Source organism: Delphinus delphis, chromosome 14 (assembly GCF_949987515.2).
Source record: "Delphinus delphis chromosome 14, mDelDel1.2, whole genome shotgun sequence".
Lineage (NCBI taxonomy): Eukaryota > Metazoa > Chordata > Mammalia > Artiodactyla > Delphinidae > Delphinus > Delphinus delphis.
Genome location: NC_082696.1, coordinates 18577731 through 18597145, shown reverse-complemented (window position 1 = coordinate 18597145; position 19415 = coordinate 18577731). Strand labels below are relative to the sequence as shown.

Below are 19415 nucleotides of genomic sequence, written 5' to 3'. Positions count from 1 at the left end.
GACTTTTTCCATATGAAAATCAATTAGGGTGAAAAGTGTTTTGTGGCATCTTCAACAGACAGCCTTTCCCTTCCCTCTCCCATAGAAGTACCAAAGGGAGACATTGCTCTATTTGCAACTGTTGACCTGCCTCTTATGTTTTCCTACAGTTAGCACTGTTTTATCATTTGGAAAAAAAAAACCACCTTCTAACTCTCCGTATTATACTAGAAATACAGAGTGGCTATTAGAAGTCTGACAATTTCAAATGAAGAGATGATGCTTTTCTCCACAAATTTCTCTGATCTTGGTGTAATTCATTTGTGAATAGAGCACTCCACCACCCCATATTTAAGCCTAACTGTCCAACATGTTGTATAGTCTCATCCTTTGGTGTATGAATATTTCCTTTTCACAGCATAACATTTTTTACATTGTAGGTGGGAAAAAACACAGGGGTTTTGGATTCAGAAAGATCTATTTTAATCCTGATTCTGTCATTTGGTAGTCTATCATTTGTGACTGCATAAAATTTATAACCTCTTAAACTTCAATTAGGATTGTACTACCTATGTTGCAGAGCTGTTATGGGATTAAATGCAAAAATGAAAACTGTCTTGGCAACCACTAGCTGGCCACCCACATCTTCATTCTGTTTCTCAAATGTGCTAAACTCATTTCCCTTAGGGTCTTTACATGAACTGTTCTTTGTTTATGCCTGGAATGATCGTCCATCAGATATTTACTTGGTTGGATATGTCATAACATTTAGATATCATCAAGCTTAACTATCAGCTCCTCAGATAGGCCTTCTCAACTATCCCATCTAAATTATTTCTTTCCCGAATGACTCCATATCCCATTGTTTATTATTTTGTTTTCATCTTGAAAGTTATAGCTGCCTGTTATCTTTTCTCTCTCTCTCTCTCTCTCTCTCTCTCTCTCTCTCTCTCTCAGTTGTATCCATCCACTGGGATGGTAAGATGCATGAGAATAGGGACCCTTTTTGTCTTTCTCAATGTTGAGACTTCTGTGCTTAGAGAAATGACACTGAATGGCCATTACACAGTATGTTCTCAATAAATGTTCGTTGATAGAGTAATTTCAAAAATATTTTAAAAGGCTAAACTAGAAGTTTGTAAAAGATTCTTTGGGAATCCAGGACAGGAATGTATAGCTTAATTTCCCTAGAAAGTAATGCTTAAACTGACCTCAAAGGATTAGTTGAAATTAGTGCAGCTTATTGAGGTAGGAAAGCCAACTCAGAGAAGAAGGAATAGCCTGAAACTACAAGGGAGCAGGGTGTAGTCCCAGAAAGGCACATTGTCCTGCAGGACTAGATTATGTGCTGGGTTCTGGAGGATGGATGGGTATGGGGTGGAGAGGTATGCTGGAACCAAATAGAGAAAGTTAAGAAATCTTCACAACAGAATGTCACTGAGGGATTTTAGACAGGAGGATGATCTTATCAGACTTGTGATTTTGGAGGATGGCTCAGGACTGGAGCAGGGGAACTGGTTTGTGCAGTACTGCAGAAGTCTTTGCCAAGGGCTTCTACAGAGAAAGTGGTGATAGGAATGGAGAAAGGAGATTAATCCTTTGTCAGTTGCTTTGTTTGCAAATATTTTCTCCCATTCTGAGGGTTATCTTTTTGTCTTGTTTATGGTTTCCTTTGCTGTGCAAATCTTTTAAGTTTCATTAGGTCCCATTTGCTTATTTTTGTTTTTATTTCCATTACTCTAGGAGGTGGGTCAAAAAGGATCTTGCTGTGAATTATGTCATAGAGTGTTCTGCCTACGTTTTCCTCTAAGAGTTTTACAGTGTCTGGCCTTATATTTAGGTCTTTAATCCATTTTGAGTTTATTTTTGTATATGGTGTTAGGAAGGGTTATAATTTCATTCTTTTACATGTAGCTGTCCAGTTTCCCCAGCACCACTTATTGAAGAGGCTGTCTTTTCTCCACTGTATATTCTTGCCTCCTTTGTCAAAGATATGGTGACCATATGTGCGTGGGTTTATCTCTGGGCTTTCTATACTGTTCCACTGATCTGTATTTCTGTTGTTGTGCCAGTACAACACTGTCTTGATTACTGTAGCTTTATAGTATAGTCTGATGTCAGGGAGCCTGATTCCTCCAGCTGCATTTTTCTTTCTCAAGATTGCTTTGGCTATTCGGGGTCTTTTCTCCAAAACATACAAGCAGTTCATGGCGGCTTAATATCAAAAAAACAAACAAATCCAAAAATGTGTGGAAGACCTACATGGACATTTCTCCAAAGTAGACATACAGATTGCCAACAAACACATGAAAAGATGCTCAACATCACTAAACATTAGAGAAATGCAAATCAAAACCACAATGAGGTATCACCTCACACCAGGCAGAATGGCCATCATCAAAAAATCTACAAACAATAAATGCTGGAGAGGGTGTGGAGAAAAGGGAACCCTCTTGCACTGTTGGCGGGAATGTAAATTGATACAGCCACTATGGAAAACAGTATGGAGGTTCCTTAAAAAACTAAAAATAGAACTATCATATGACCCAGCAATCCCACTATTGGGCATATACCCTGAGAAAACCATAATCCAAAAAGATACGTGTACCACAATATTCATTGCAGCACTATTTACAATAGTCAGGATTGGAAGCAACCTAAATGTCCATCAACAGATGAATGGATAAAGATGTAGCACATATATACAATGGAATATTACTCAGCCATAAAAAGGAATGAAATTGAGTTATTTGTAATAAAGTGGATGGACCTGCAGTCTGTCATACAGAGTGAAGTAAGTCAGAGAGAGAATAACAAATACTGTATGCCAACACATATATATGGAATCTAAAAAAAAACCGGTACTGATGAACCTAGTGGCAGGGCAGGACTAATGATACAGATCTAGAGAACGGACTTGAGGATGTGGGGGGGAAGGGGAAGCTAGGGAGAAGTGAGAGTAGCATCGACATATATACACTACCAAATGTAAAATAGATAGCCAGTGGGAAGCTGCCCCATAGCACAGGGAGATAAGCCCTGTGCTTTGTGACCACCTAGAGGGGTGGGTTAGGGAAGGTGGGAGGGAGGCTTAAGAGGGAGGGGATATGGGGATATATGCACATGTATAGCTGATTCACTTTGTTATACAGCAGAAACTAACACAACATTGTAAAGCAATTATACTCCAATAAAGATATTTTAAAAAAATAAAAGAATGGAGAAAGTGTTGTCAATTGCAGTAGGAGGAGGTAGGATCTAAGGGACGTACTTTTTATTTGATGAGAGTTTCATGGAGAGAGACTTGGTCATTCTCAGTTTTCTAACTTGATTGAAAACTAGAAGATGGTGGCAGGATATTTTAATTGATTGATTTGTTTGTTTTTGATTTCTTTTCTATAAATTTATTTTATTTTTGGCTGCATTGGGTCTTCCTTGCGCTGTGCAGGCCTCTCATTGCAGTGGCTTCTCTTGTTGTGGAGCACAGGCTCTAGGCACGTGGGCTTCAGTAGTTGTGGCAGGGGGGCTCAGTAGTTGTGGCTTGCAGGCTCTAGAGCGCAGGCTCAGGAGTTGTGGTGCATGGGCTTAGTTGCTCCATGGCATGTGGGTCTTCCTGCACTAGGGCTTGAACCCGTGTCCCCTGCATTGGCAGGCGGATTCTTAACCACTGCACCACCAGAGAAGTCCGAGTTGTTTGTTTTTGGGTAGATGTCTATTAGGTGGTTGTACACAACCTCTTCTCTTCTGGAGAGAGGTTTGAGCTGGAGCTAATGATTTGAGGGTTACATAAAAGTACAGGTGAACCTAAAATATGGTTGTGCTTATTAACTCACTGAGGAAAGGCTATAGGCTATCAAGAGCATATTGAGGAGAACTCTGGGGAAGCAGCCCTAATTGGTCAGCAGTGAGCAGAGGAAAGGGAGTGTTCAAAGGAGTCTGCAAGTGATTTCTATAATAATAGAAACTAGAAAAGAATGATGTTGTAGAAGCCTCAGGAAAGAGTTTAGAGAACATAAAAATATTGTTAAATTCCACAGAGAAGTAACATAGAGATCATTTATCTAAATGATAATATATAGGAAAGTGCCTGGCACTTAACAGATGCTCAAATACATATTCTTTCCGTGTCATGTGTGTGACATGCCTCTCTCCCCTCCCAGACTGAGTGAGCCTTGAGACTAGGGCCATATGTTTGGTCTCTTTGTTTATTTTGGCTTCTTTGTTTCTTTGCTTGTTTATTTATTTTTATTGAGATGTAATTGACATATAACAATATATTAGTTTCAGGTGTACAACATAATAATTCAATATTTGTATATATTGAGAAATGGTCAACACAAATCTAGTTAACACCCAGCACCACACATGGCTATCATTTTCTTTCTTGTGATGAGAACTTTTAAGACCTACTCTCTTAGCAACTTTCAAATATACAGTACAGTATTGTTAACTACAGTCACCATGCTGTGCATTACCACCCCATGACTCATTTATTGTATAACTGGAAATTTGTACCTTTTGAACACCTTCACCATTTTGCCCAAATCCTACCCCTTGCCTCTGGCAACCACTAATCTGTTCTCTATATCAGTGAGTTCATTTTTGTTTGTTTTGCTGTTTGTTTTTAGATTCTGTATATAAGTGAGATCATACAATATTTGTCTTTCTCTCTCTGACTTATTTCACTTAGTATAATGTCCTCAAAGTCCATCCACATTGTTGCAAATGGCAAGATTTCCTTCATTTTTTATGTCTGAACAATATTTCATTGTGTATATGAATACCACACTTTCTTTATTCATTCATCCATCCGTAGATACATATGTTGATTCTATGTCTTAGCTATTGTAAATAATACTGCAGTGAACATGGGAGTGCATCTGTTTTTTTGAGTTAGTGTTTTCATTTCCTATGGATAAATACCTAGAAGTGGAATTGTGGGATTATACAATAGTTTTATTTTTAATTTTTTGAAGAAACTTCATACTGGCTGCACCAATTTACATTCCCACCAACAGTGAATGAAAGTGCCCTTTTCTCCACATCCTTGCCAACACTTGTCATTTCTTGTCTTTCTGATGATAGCCATTACAACAGGTGTGAGGTGATAACTCATTGTGGTTTTGATTTACATTTACCTGATGATTAGTGATGTTTAGCACGTTTCATTGTACCTGTTGGCCATCTGTATATGTTCTTTGGAAATATGTCTATTCAGATCCTCTGCCCATTTATTAATTGGATAGTCATTTTATTGGGTTAAATTAGTTCTTTTTATATTTTGATATTAACCCTTTATTAGATATATAATTTGCAAATATTTTCTTCCATTCAGTAGGATGTCTCTTCATTTTGTTGTAGGTTTGTTTTGTTTTGTTTTTTTGCAGAAGCTTTTTAGTTTGATATAGTCCACCTGTTTATTTTTACTTTTGTTGTCTTTGCTTTTGGTGTCAAGTCCAAAAAATTATCACCAAGACTGATGTCAAGGAGCTTAACATCTATGCTTTCTTCTAGGAGTTTTATGGTTTGAGGTCTCACTTGTAAGCCTTTAATCCATTTGGAGTTAATTTTTGTGTATAGTATAACATAACGGTCAAGTTTTATTCTTTTGCATGTGACTGTCCAGTTTTCTCAGCACCATTTATTGAAGAGAATGTACTTTTCCCCATTATATTCTTGGCTCCTTTGTCATAAATTAATTGACCATATATGCATGGGTTTATTTCTGGCTTCTCTATTCTATTCCATTGATCTATGTGTCTGCTTTTATGCCAATATCATCCTCTTTTGACTACTATAGCTTTGTATTACAGTTTGAAATCAGGAAGTGTGATGCCTCCAGCTTTGTTTTTCTTTCTCAAGATTACTTTGGCTAATCAGGATATTTTGTGGTTCCATACAAATTTTAGGATTGTTTATTCTACTTCTGTGAAAAATGTCATTGGAATTTTGATAGGGATTGCATTGAATATGTAGATTGCTTTTGGTAGTATGGACATCTTAACAATATTAATTCTTCCAATCCATAAGCCATGTATATCTTTCATTTATTTATGTCTTCTTTAATTTCTCTCATTAATATCATAGTTTTCAGTGTACAGGTCTTTCACCTCCTTGGTTAAGTTTATTCCTAGGTCTTTTTGCTGCACTTGTATATGAGATTGTTTTCCTAATTTCTCTTTTAGATCATTATTAGTGTATAGAATGCAAAAGATTTTTGTATATTGATTTTGTATCCTACAACTGTACTGAATTTGTTTATTCTAACAGCTTTTGGGTGGAGTTTCTTAAGGTTTTCTATATATATAATATTATGTCATCTGTAAATATGACTCTTTTACTTCTTCCTTTCTGATTTAAAAGCCTTTTATTACCTTTTCTTGCCTTATTGCTCTGGCTAGACTTCCAATACTGTGCTGAATAAAAGTGCTGAGAGTGGCTATCCTTATCTTGTTCCTGATCTTAGAGAAAAGCTTTCAGCTTTTCACCATTAAGTATGATGTTAGCTGTGGGCATGTCATATATGTCTTTTATTATATTGAGGTGTGTTCCCTCTAACCCCATTTTGTTGAGCATTTTTTATCATAAATGGATGTTGAATTTGTCAAATGGTTTTCTGCATCTATTGAGGTGACCGTATGATTTTTATCCTTCATTTTTTTTACTGTGATGTATTACACTGATTGATTTATGCATGTTGAATCATTCTTGCACCCCAGGAATAAATCTCACTTGATCATGGTGTATGATCCTTTTAATGTATTGTTGAATTGTTTGCTAACATTCTGTTGTGAATTTTTTGTGTCTATGTTCATCAAGGATTTTGATCTGTAGTTCTCTTTTCTTGTGATATCCTTGTCTAATTTTGATATCAGGGTAATGCTGGCCTCGTTAAATGAGTTTAGACATTTTCCCCTGTCTTCTATTTTTTGAAAGAATTTGAGAAGTATTGGTATTAATTCTTCTTTAAATGTTTGGTAGAATTCACCAGTGAAGCTCTCTGATTCTGGACTTTTCATTGTTGGGAAGTTTTTGATTACTAGTAATCAGTCCATTCAGATTTTCTATTTCTTTGTCTTGGTAAATCATATGTTTCTAGGAATTTATCCATTTCTTTTAGGTTGTCCAGTTTGTTTTGTATATTTGTTTATAGTAGTCTCTTATGATCCTTTGTATTTTGTGGTATTAATCACAATGTGTCTGTTTCATTTCTGATTTTCTTTATTTGAGTATTCTCTCTTTTTTTTGTTGGTGAGTCTAAAGGTTTGTCAATTTTGTTTATCTTTTCAAAAAACCAGTTCTTAATTTCTTTGATCTTTTCTACTGTCTTTTTAGTCTCATTTATTTCCACTCTGATATTTGTTATTACCTTCCTTCTACTAACTTTAGGCTTCATTTGTTCTTTTTTTTCTATTTCTTTTAGGTGTAAAGTTAGGTAGTTTATTTGAGATCATATTTCTTAATGTAGACATGTATTGCTACGAACTCTCACAGAACTACTTCTTAGAACTATCTTTGCTTTGTTGTATTTGTTGTCGTTGTATCTGTTGTATTTTTGTTGTGTTGTACTTCCATTTTTATTTATCGCGAAGCATTTTTTAAATTTCTTCTTTGACCCATTGGTTGGTCAGTAGCATATAGTTTAATCTACACATAGCTGTGAATTTCCCAGTTTTCTTCTTGTAATTAATTTCTAGTTTCATACAGTTGTGGTTGGAAAAGATGCATGGTATGATTTCAGTCTTCTTGAACTCATTAAGAGTTGTTTTGTGACTTAACACATGATCTGTCCTGGAGAATGTTCCATATACATTTGAGAAAAATGTGTATTCTGTTGCTATTGGGTGGAATGTTCTATATGTTCTAAGTCCATCCTATTTGATGTGTCATTCAAGGCCAATGTTTTCTTTTTTTTTTTTTTTGGCCATGCCACGTGACATGTGGGATCTTAGTTCCCTGACCAGGGATCAAACTCACTCCCCCCGCAGTGGAAGCACGAAGTATTAACCACTGGGCTGCCAGGGAAGTCCCAAGGCCAATGTTTTCTCATTGATTTTCTGTCTGGATGATCTATTCATTGGTGAAAGTGGGATATTAAAGTCTCCTACTGGGTGCTCTTCGATGGGTGAGTCCTGGGATGGGTGAGTCCGTGACAGCCCTTTAAGAACTCTTTCTGAGTTTGCTATAGCCTTGTGGGCCTCATGGATGCAAGCCCTGCTGGCTTTCAGAACTAGATGTTTTGGGAGCTTGTCTCTGATCTGCAGGTCTTAAAAGTTGGGGTGCCATTATGTGGGGTTCAAACCCTTCACTCTTCAGGGAAAAGCTTAGGGATGTGAGCTCCCTCCAAACTGTGTGTGCCCACACTGTGTGAGGTTTATGGCAAGACTGTGTCTCAGCCTCTCCTAGCCATTTCACTATGTTTTTTTTTCTCATTTGCCAGATATGAAGGAATTCCTCACCTAATTTTTTTTATTATTTTCAGAGGAAATTGTTCTGTATGTAGCTGTAGATTTGTTGTGTCCATAGGAAGAGGTGAGTTCAGAATCTTCCTACATCACCATCTTTAATTGGAACTCTGTTTGGTCTCCTTGCATCAGCAAAGCCCACCACAGAGGAGGCACTCAATCAAAGCTTGTTGAATAAATAAGCACATAATGGTGTTTTTAACTAACATGTGAAGAAACTATTGTAATTGGTTTTTTGAAGTAGCAAGTTAATTTTTTTCTGTCAGCAATTCTTGATGTGGAATAAAAAGCTTAATTTGGAAATTAATGTTGTTTTTTACCTAAGCCCAGGATATACGGACAAAGTTTGGGAGCTCTTGAGAGAAATATTGCCCGAGTTTAAGCTGTCAGATGAGTCCAGCTCTGAAAGCAAAATAACAGACACAGATGCCAAATTAAAAGAACAAGGAAAAGACATGAAGGATGGGAAAGAAGTGAAAGATGGCAAAGAAATGAAAGATGGCAAGGAATTCAAACCTGAAGTTTCAGCAACAACACTAAAATTACCTGAGAAAAGTGACAGAGTTTTAAAGGGTAAGACATTCTATATCATGATGTTATTCAATATGGGTATTATATATAAACACTTTATAGTTTAGTCATTGCTTAATTTAATGATTATTTATTGTCATTATATTTATATAAGTGTTGTGAAAACAGTCATGTAATTAAGGTCCTTTCTAAGATATTAGAACTTGCAATGGTGTTTACCATATGTTAATTATTCTACTATATTTTGCTCTCCTTAAAAATCAAAGGCAATTATATATTTTGATGATACTCAATTAATATATTTATTAATATAGAAAAACACATTAAGTTTTCAATTTCCCTTAAACACATCTTTCTTATATGTTATATGTAGAGTGGAAAGGACCAGAATACCAAAGGAGAAAAGTTGTCCTGTTTTCCTTTTCAGGAAGTGTGAAATAGACACAGATTAGATTATGATTTGCAGGTTATTGTAAGGTGAAAGTTAAAATCTGGAAAAAAATTTTTTGAGTTATTTTACAGAGTGTAGGAGCATTTCTTCTTAAGTGGGAAATATATTTAATCATTATTTATGTTTTCTAAAATATTTCATATAGTCATACATATGAACAATAATGCTTGTATAGTAGAGTTAAATATACTAGAAGATACTCAGCTTTTTTATGTACTGTGATAGCATCTATAATGATCTTTCAAATGTTTATGTTTTATAAGATATTGATATTTTGTCCTTAACTAGATCTTATCAACCAGCATTTCTAACCATATACTGCCCAGAAATAATTACTGTAAATGTTCCTCAAAAATATACAAAAAAATTGTGTGTGTGATATCTGCCTATCATCAGTGCCATTTAAAATGATCTAATGTGCATTAGTTTATAAAAGAAAGCAAAAAAAAAGCCAGTTTAAATTCGTTTTACCCAGTGTATCCTAAATTAATTTGAACCTGGAATCCCTTTCTCATGTATCACAAGTTAACTTCTGTCTATCCATCCCTCCATTTAACAATCCATTCAATATACTACTTGCTGAGAATATCGGTAAGTGTTCCAGGAATTAGTGATAACTTGATGAACAAAATCAGGTGTGGAACTCACTTCCTAGAACTAAGGTTTAGTGAGTGGGACTAACATTAATTTTAAAAATCATAAATACATACCAATACATGAGTCTTGAAGGGAAATACAGGAAACTTTAGGAGTTCATATGAAAGACCTAGTCTGGGGCATCAAAGAAGAATTCCCTAAGGAATTTTGAGCTGTGTTTGCAAAGATGATAGGGATATCTGGAGGAAGATTAAGGACTGAGAAGGGAAGAGCATTCTAGGTAGAGGAGACAGCAGATATAAATATTATGAAGAAGTAGCAGGAATGAGAATGATTTGGAAGACCTGGTAGAAGATATGTATAGCTGGAGGAGAGGATGTGTGGAATAAAGTGGCTTAAGAAGAGCCTGGAGAAGTAGATAGGAGACGATCATGTCAAATCCTCCAGGTCATGTTAAGATGATTGATCTTTACCCAGGAGCAACTGACGGCTAATGAAGAGTTTAGGGTTGAGTCATGATCTATTTCACATTTTCAAAAGGATATTCTCGTTCTCTGAGAAGAAAATAACTTGGTGTGCACATGGGGGTGGAGAGTCAGTGACATGAGTGGACATAGAACAAACAATTTGGAGACCTTTGCATCAGCTCAGAAAAAACAATTTGGAGACCTTTGCATCAGCTCAGTTCAGAGACAATAGTAGCTTGGCGTAGGGTAATAGGACAGTCATAGTGGAGAGGCAGATAAAGTAAATGATTGAGAGATATTTAAAACGTAAAAAATGGCAGAATGTGGCAAAGATGATGTGTAAAATTCTGACTTCCAAAACTGGATAGATGGTAGTACCTTTTATTGAGAGGGGTAATGCCAAAAGAGGAACGGCTTTATGAGGAGAGATCACAGAATGACTCAGAACATACTGAATTTGACGTGCCTTTAAGAAATCAAGTGTACTTTCATGTCAGGAGTTCCAGGCTGGTGATATACTTTTGGGAATCATTGACAAATGCGTGCCAAATTAAACAATGAATGATATTCCCAAGGAGATGGCGTAAAGTGAGAAGACTAAGAAGCTTAAGACTCAGCCTTAAAGAAGCTAAATATCTGAGAACTGGGTACCAAATAATGAGCTGGCAAAAGAGGTTAAAGGATGACCAGAGAAACAGGAAGACCAGCAGAGCATGTTGCTACTGAAGTCAAAGGAAAAGAGTGTTTTAAGAATCAGGGAGATTGTGTCAAGTAGTGTTGAGAGTTGAAATATGAGGAGAATTCAAGTTTCTCTGCTGGATTTTGTGATATGGAGGTCACTGGGCACTGGTAAGTGATGAGAGTGGAAGACATGTTGGAGAGGTTAAGAAATAAGTGGGAAGTAAGATAATTTATAAACACCCCTGTTAGGAGTTTGTCTGTGAAGAACAGGAGAGTGACAAAGTGGAAGCTGACAGGGAATGTAGGGGACCCGTGAAAGATATTTAAATTTTTACCTGATGAAGAAGTATTTTTAAGTGATTGGGAAGATGCAGTTGAGATGACAGCCATAGTGTAAGTTTCCAGAGAGCCCAGGTGAAGGGATTGGACCAAACCAGGGAGCAAAGTCTCCTCCATCCTAATGGGTGGGCACAGGGCATGGGAGAGGACAGATGCACATTCAGTGGATGAATGGGTTTGATAGGGAGAAGCTGAGGGTTTCTGACAAAAGGCTTCTATTCTCTACAAGCTAAGAGTGAAGTGGAGGTGGAGATGAAGGTTCTTGTTGTTATTTAAAATAGATGTGGCAGAAGCTTGCAGAACTAGAGGAAGGCCATGTCCAGTAGGACTCAGCTGCTACTTTTATTCAGAGGGGTTGGCCAGATGGTTGAAATGACGTGACAGAGGAGCAACAGATTTACTCATGGTATTGGCAAAACCACATTTTGGTAAACATTTTTGCATACTTTCCAAATTTCTATGTGAAAAGTGTGTTTTTCTATTTATAATTTTTATTATATATATATATTTTTTAAATTATGAATTCTGAATAGGCATTTAAAGGCTTTTAAAAGCCCATTTTAAAATCATATATGAAGTCATATATTATTACCTATAATTAGTTTTAAGGCAAATATTTATAGAAAAGCCACAAAATAAAATTCTGATGTTTTTTGTACTTGTTTCCCAATAAAATATCTCATCCTACACTTATAGTTATCTTTGCCTTTGTATCTAACATAGATGTTAAATCTACTATAAAAGCTATGAGATAGATTTACTTTAGAAGCTAAGGAGCAGTACAAGTTGTTAATGTTATAGTTTTCATTTATGCAAATTTTAAAAAAAACAAACAACCTGATCAATGGTGATTACAAGTTTAGCAAATGATGAAAGAATGAATGGCAGAAATTTGAAATTTCTGTTTTAGAATTGGAAGGGATTTATTAGGAAATAAAAAAGCTTAGGGGTAAGTTGAAGGAGAACATGTTTCATAGAAATGTAAATGTGAATGGAAATTCAAATGATGGACGGTTCTGGGTACTGGGTTTTACTACACACAACATGTGGACAATCAGATGTTGGTTTGTGGACGTTGGTTCGTAGCCAGTTTCCACCAGAAGATATTCTGGAGGCAGAAAGCTGTGTTTCTTGAAATGCAAGCCCCAAGTAAAGAAGATCTAAGAGGGCTCCACATTTAGGACTCAACTTTAAGCACTTTGCTGGTTTTTCTTTTTTAAATGAGAAAATCAGCCTGACATCATGATTTTATATGAATAAATTATATTCAACTGATCATCTACATTTAACATAAAATTATGTGTAGTCAATAATAAATAATGCTGCATGTCTTTCACAATACATGTCAATTTTCAGTTTTGCTTTATTTTGATGTTACTAATTTGAGGTGAGTAGTACTTGGGGAAATTTATGGCTATTGTTTTACATTTAAATAAGTTAAATACTACTACTATTTAACTTTCTTTTCAACACAATGACTTAATAAGCGACATACACTGAGGTTTTGTAGTTAAAAGATTTATTACCTTTTTTTAATATGTTGGAGAAAGCCGATGCAAAAGACCTTGGAAAGAAGAGGAGTAAAGATGGAGAGAAGGAAAAAGAAAAGGAAAAATCCAAATGGTCTCTTCATGGTTCAAGGCCCTCATCAGACGTACAATATTCTCTACAGTCTCTGTCAGATTGTAAGTTCTCAGTCTCCTAGAATAGTAATTATTGCACTTATTTCCTAAAATGCTGGAAAACACTGGAGCATAGAAATGTATTTCCTGTTTAGACATGTCTAAATAAGCTTTTCAAGGTTGCCCATAATTGTTAGGCCCTCAGGATGGTTATGCATAACAGAGCAAGATCCTACATATGAGACAGTGTTATCCAAGTTCTTATGGTACAACAGTCACAGAAGTGTTTACATGAAGGAGGATATATAATACTAATAAAAATATATAGTATATGTTAGTACACATATTTTACTATAAAATATATAAATATATTTATATAAATATAATAAATATATATTAATATGTATTAATATATGTCCTCTGTGTAAATTTTATATATATGTTGATATATAAAATATATATTTTAAACTTTATAGTCCTAACATTGGATCATCTGTCTTGGTGCTTCCAGAGTGTATATCATAATTCTCAGTTCATCCTTCTTTACATGAAAACATGTCCATTTACCTCCAGCACTATGCTTTATCTAGTTGTTTTTCTTTTTTTGTTTTGTCTTCTTTCTTAATACATTACTGTGTTTTTTCGTGAGAGCATTTTCATAGTTCTGGCTTTGTATTTTTACAGAAACATGTCTGGTGGTTTGGTAGAGAAAATACAAACACTAGTCATTATATTTTTAATTTTATACAAAAACTTGTTTTCTTATAGTGATGCCTTAAGCAATCTTTGTTGATACTGGATGACATAACAGTCCCAAAGTTACTGATAATTATTCATGTTTGTGAGAATGGCTAAACCTTTCTTTGAGTTTCTTTCTTTGTGAAAATGATGGTAACAATGCCTCTTTTTCTACCAAACTCATAGTTAAGTCAACCTCTAGATACAGAATGTGGTTCAAAGTTTGGGCTGTGGAGTAAAATTGCCTGGGTTCAGATCTCTGCTGCATGAAAAATATGTTAGAGAAGGAAAAAATTTCGCTCTACTCTCTCCAGGTTCTTCTAGCTGGTGTAAGAATTAAATTGACATGAGACAGATTAACAGAAGAAAAAGAATAATAATTATGTATGTATGAGGCCTCATAAGAAAAATGAAACCCAAGGACAAGTTAGGCAATTGAGGCTTATCTACCATCTGAGAGAAAGAAAAGGGGGTCGGGGGTTTGTGACTTCAAAAGGGAGGAAGGCAATTCACCTGGAGATTGAAAAGCAAATGTTTGGTAAACACATGTTGGCTCTACCATGCAGAGGCAGTGGGACACAGAGAGGACTCTTGTCTCTAGGCCCTGCCCTACCACACTTAGCCCATATTCTTTGTAGGTGTCTCTGGTGGTAGTGCTCTTCCTGGACCAGGCCCTTTATCTGAATTCTTTTAGGCAGTTAAGGGGGAGGTAAAAAGAAAGAATTCCTGAGTACTCTGTTCTTAAAAAAAAAAAAAAAAAAGCCCAAAATAATCCTCATGACAGAGAGATACATTTTAAGGTGACAAATTTTGCTCCCCTACATATACAAAATTTACTTTTTAAATGTAAAAACATATTTTTACAAGTTGGGCATAGTTCACATCTTAATCCATTTTAGAGTGATCCAGGGTTAACATCTAATTTATATATTGCGGTTCTAAAGATATTATTCTTCAATAAACATATTATCTAGTGCAGTGAAATGTAAGTGCGTGAATTTTTTTTTAACATCTTTATTGGAGTATAATTGCTTTACAATGGTGCATTAGTTTCTGCTTTATAACAAAGTGAATCAGGTAGACATATACATATGTTCCCATATCTCTTCCCTCTTGCGTCTCCCTCCCTCCCACCCTCCCTATCCCACCCCTCTAGGTGGTCACAAAGCACCGAGCCGACCTCCCTGTGCTATGTGGCTGCTTCCCACTAGCTATCTATTTTACGTTTGGTAGTGTATATATGTCCATGCCACTCTCTCACTTTGTCACAGCTTACCCTTCCCCCTCCCCGTGTCCTCAAGTCCATTCTCTAGTAGGTCTGTGTCTTTATTCCCGTCTTGCCCCTAGGTTCTTCATGACCTTTATTTTTTTTTTCCTTAGATTCCATATATATGTGTTAGCAAACGGTATTTGTCTTTCTCTTTCTGACTTACTTCACTCTGTATGACAGACTCTAGGTCCATCCACCTCATTACAAATAACTCAATTTTATTTCTTTTTATGGCTGAGTAATATTCCATTGTATATATGTGCCACATCTTCTTTATCCATTCATCTGTCGATGGACACTTAGGTTGCTTCCATGTCCTGGCTATTGTAAATAGAGCTGCAATGAACATATTGGTACATGACTCTTTTTGAATTATGGTTTTCTCAGGGTATATGCCCAGTAGTGGGATTGCTGGGTCGGATGGTAGTTCTATTTTTAGTTTTTTAAGGAAACTCCATACTGTTCTCCACGGTGGCTGTATCAATTTACATTCCCATCAACAGTGCAAGAGGGTTCCCTTTTCTCCACACCCTCTCCAGCATTTATTGTTTGTAGATTTTTTGATGATGGCCATTCTGACCAGTGTGAGATGATATCTCATTGTAGTTTTGATTTGCATTTCTCTACTGATTAATGATGTTGAGCATTCTTTCATGTGTTTGTTGGCAATCTGTATATCTTCTTTGGAGAAATGTCTATTGAGGTCTTCTGCCCATTTTTGGATTGGGTTGTTTGTTTTTTTCATATTGAGCTGCATGAGCTGCTTGTAAATTTTGGAGATTAATCCTTTGTCAGTTGCTTCATTTGCAAATATCTTCTCCCATTCTGAGGGTTGTCTTTTGGTCTTGTTTATGGTTTCCTTTGCTGTGCAAAAGCTTTGAAGTTTCATTAGGTCCCATTTGTTTATTTTTGTTTTTATTTCCATTTCTCTGGGAGGTGGGTCAAAAAGGTTCTTGCTGTGATTTATGTCATAGAGTGTTCTGCCTATGTTTTCCTCTGAGAGTTTGATAGTGTCTGCCCTTATATTTAGGTCTTTAATCCATTTTGAGCTTATTTTTGTGTATGGTGTTAGGGAGTGTTCTAATTTCATACTTTTACATGTACCTGTCCAGTTTTCCCAGCACCACTTATTGAAGAGGCTGTCTTTTCTCCACTGTATATTCTTGCCTCCTTTGTCAAAGATAAGGTGACCATATGTGCGTGGGTTTATCTCTGGGCTTTCTATCCTGTTCCATTGATCTATATTTCTGCTTTTGTTTAGTGTGTGAATTTTAAAGGAATAAATCAAAACCTTTTAATTAAAAATAAAAACAATAGAGGAAAATAAATTCTATTATTTTGGCCAGAATCTTTAAAGAACAAAAGCATCATGAATCAAATGGGGTAATTTCAGGGGTATTAAGGAACACATGAATAAATATTGATGTTCAGGAGCAAATCTACAGGCATTAAACATTCCAAACTAAGTTACCGTCTTAGTTTCCATTCTTCATGGGAGGATTAATTTATTTATGTTTTCTTTCTACTTGAAATGACACAGAAACTCTCAGAATTCCTTAAATTCAAAATAAAGATTCTATGAAAGCTAAGTTACATTGACAGATAGCTAGAGTGAGTTTATGTAATAAGTGTTTTACAATGAAGTAAAATGATTTCTTAATGAATTATATGGTACTATTGTGAAGGTAAAACTGATAAGACATTCTGTAAAATAGATGTACATTTGAGATTTAACATTTATTATATGCATGCAGAGTTATTTACCTATATTTCATCAGCAAAGATAAGTTCATTAAGGAATTTGAACAGTCTACTAAGACCTGCCAGTTCCATTTTGTCTAGAATTTCCATGACGCAGTATGTGTTTGGTTTTACAGGTTCTTCAGCAATACAGTCCCCTCAGGTAGTTGTATATGCTACCTTTACACCTCTCTATTTGTTTGAAAAGAATATCTTTTTATTAGAGAAGATGGTAAGTACTCAAGGCCAAGAAATTCAGTATAATTTATGGTGTGTGTGTGTGTGTGTGTGTGTGTGTGTGTTGTAGTAAAAGGTATATCAGAATTTAATCAAAATTTCATTCCTGAATTTCAGTCCTGTTATCTCTATAATTAGGCACTTAGGTACAGGGACCTGGAACATCCAAAATTTTCTTAGATGACTGCAATAGTTTTAACTACAAAAAAAAAAAAAAAACAAGGATGTAGTCTCATAGATTTTTATCAATTCCTTTCATTGTAAACAAAAGGCATCAAATTATGTATTTCAGTGAGAAGTGTGTAAGCCATTCCTAAGTAATAAATCATCTTTCTATAAACAGGTCATACATATTTTCTTAACCTAAGACAACTTAAATAAATGCATATTGAGGGCTAGAAAACCACTGCTATGAGCTCCTTGTATCTTAAAGTAATACACACAAAAATGTTAATTGCTTTTTTCTTATAAATCTAACAACTTATAGAAAACTTAGAAAATATGGACAAAGATAATAAAATTAAGCTATTCATAGTATAAACACCTAGTCATAGACACTATTAACATTTTGGCGTATACACTTTGACTGTTTTTCTTGTCTGCATATTTTCTATGTGTACATGTGTATAAACGTTTTTACTCAGGGGAATTCTATTTTACTTTCTGTTTAGAAACCAGCTTTTTCACTTGACACTGTATCATTAACATTTTCCCATGATGTGAAATATTTGACAACATAATATTTAACAGTTACATGGGATGCATTGGTTTGCCATAATTTTTTAAGTTATCTTTGGTTCTGGGACATAAAAATTATTTTTCTCCTTCCCTTTTAAAGAGTAAAGCCAGATTACTCTTCAGTCTACTTAGAAAACAGCCTATTGTCTTTGTATTGATTCCTAACACTTTGGGGAACTTTTAGACATCCAACACTTTATTGCTAGAATTTTATATGTTCTGAAATCACTACATCAAAGTATGAGAAGACATACTTCCTCCCTCCCTTTCTTCCTCCCTCCCTTCCTCCCTCCCTCCCTCCCTTCCTTCCTCCCTCCCTCCCTTCCTTCCCTGCTTCCTTCCTCCCTCCCTCCCTGCCTTCCCTCCTTCCTCCCTCTGTCCCTTCCTCCCTCCCTCCCTTCCTTCCTTCCTCCCTACCTTCCTCCCTCCCTCCCTTCCTCCCTCCCTTCCTTCCCTGCTTCCTCCCTCCCTCATTTCCTTCCTTCCTTCCTTCCTTCCTCCCTCCGTTTCACCCTCTCTCTCTCCCGCCCTCCCTCCCTCCCTTCCTACCTCCCACCCTTGCTCCCTTCCTCCATCCCTCCCTTCCTTCCCTCCTCCTTCCCTCCCTTCCTTCCTTCCTCCCTCCCTTCATCCCTCCGTGCCTTCCTTCCCTCCTTCCTCCCTCACTTCCTCCCTCCCTCGCTTCCTCCCTCCCTTCCTTCCTTCCCTCCTTCCTTCCTCCCTTCCCTCCTCCCTCCCTCCCTCCCTCCTTCCCTTCCTTCCTCCCTCCTTTCCTCCCTCCCTTCCTTTGTCCCTCCCTTCCTTCCTCCCTCCCTCCCTTCCCTCCTCCCTCCCTCCCTCCCTCCCTCCCTTCCTTCCTCCCTCCTTTCCTCCCTCCCTTCGTCCCTCCCTTCCTTCCTCCCTCCCTCCCTCCTTCCTCTTCCTCCTTTTCCTCCTCCTTCTTTCTTTTTAGATAGGAAGCATTCCTTCCTGTGAAAATCTGTAATATAACAAGGGTAATATTGTCAAGACAACAGAACATAATGTGCCATTATGAATGTAGAGAAAGGGGCAGTGTCTCTGTTTTTATTTCAAAGTTATTTACCTTTAGCCATGGTTAAATCCTAGTGTGCTTCCCAGGCTTCTGAGTCTTCCGAGTTAGGATTTCAGCTGCCTGTGTCAGCCCTGTTTTTTTTTTAATCTCCTTACCCAGCCTTGGCCTAGGTGTTGTCTTAGATATTCCAGTAGTCTAACATCATAGACTACAAAAGAACATGAGCCATGCTCTATGGAGTGTCCTGGCCTCACGTATGGGAAGTACTTAAACACTTCTTAAAACTGAAAAATATAAAGATAGAATTTACATCTTCATTACACAAAGAAGGTGCAAAATAATCCACTTGAACTTTTTGCTGTTCTACTGAAAAATTAACCTGTAAACACAAAATTTTTAATTGAAAAAACAAAGAAACTCTCATGTTTATTCATTAATTCAACAGATGTTTATTGTTTATTAATTGAATTACCCCACATGTCCTAAACAATGAGCTGGGATCTGAGGACACCATGATGAACATGATT

The 19415-nt window shown here is 36.3% G+C and overlaps 1 protein-coding gene across 1 annotated transcript in view; it reads left to right on the top strand.

Annotated features, from left to right (window-relative positions):
* The window catches only part of ADGB (androglobin), a 138974-nt gene that overhangs the window by 27259 nt on the left and 92300 nt on the right, over positions 1–19415 (top strand). Inside the window, exons 7-9 of the mRNA XM_060029831.1 lie at positions 8770–9017; positions 13061–13195; positions 17018–17112. Coding sequence (XP_059885814.1) covers positions 8770–9017; positions 13061–13195; positions 17018–17112 — 478 coding nt within the window. The remainder of the gene's footprint in view (positions 1–8769; positions 9018–13060; positions 13196–17017; positions 17113–19415) is intronic.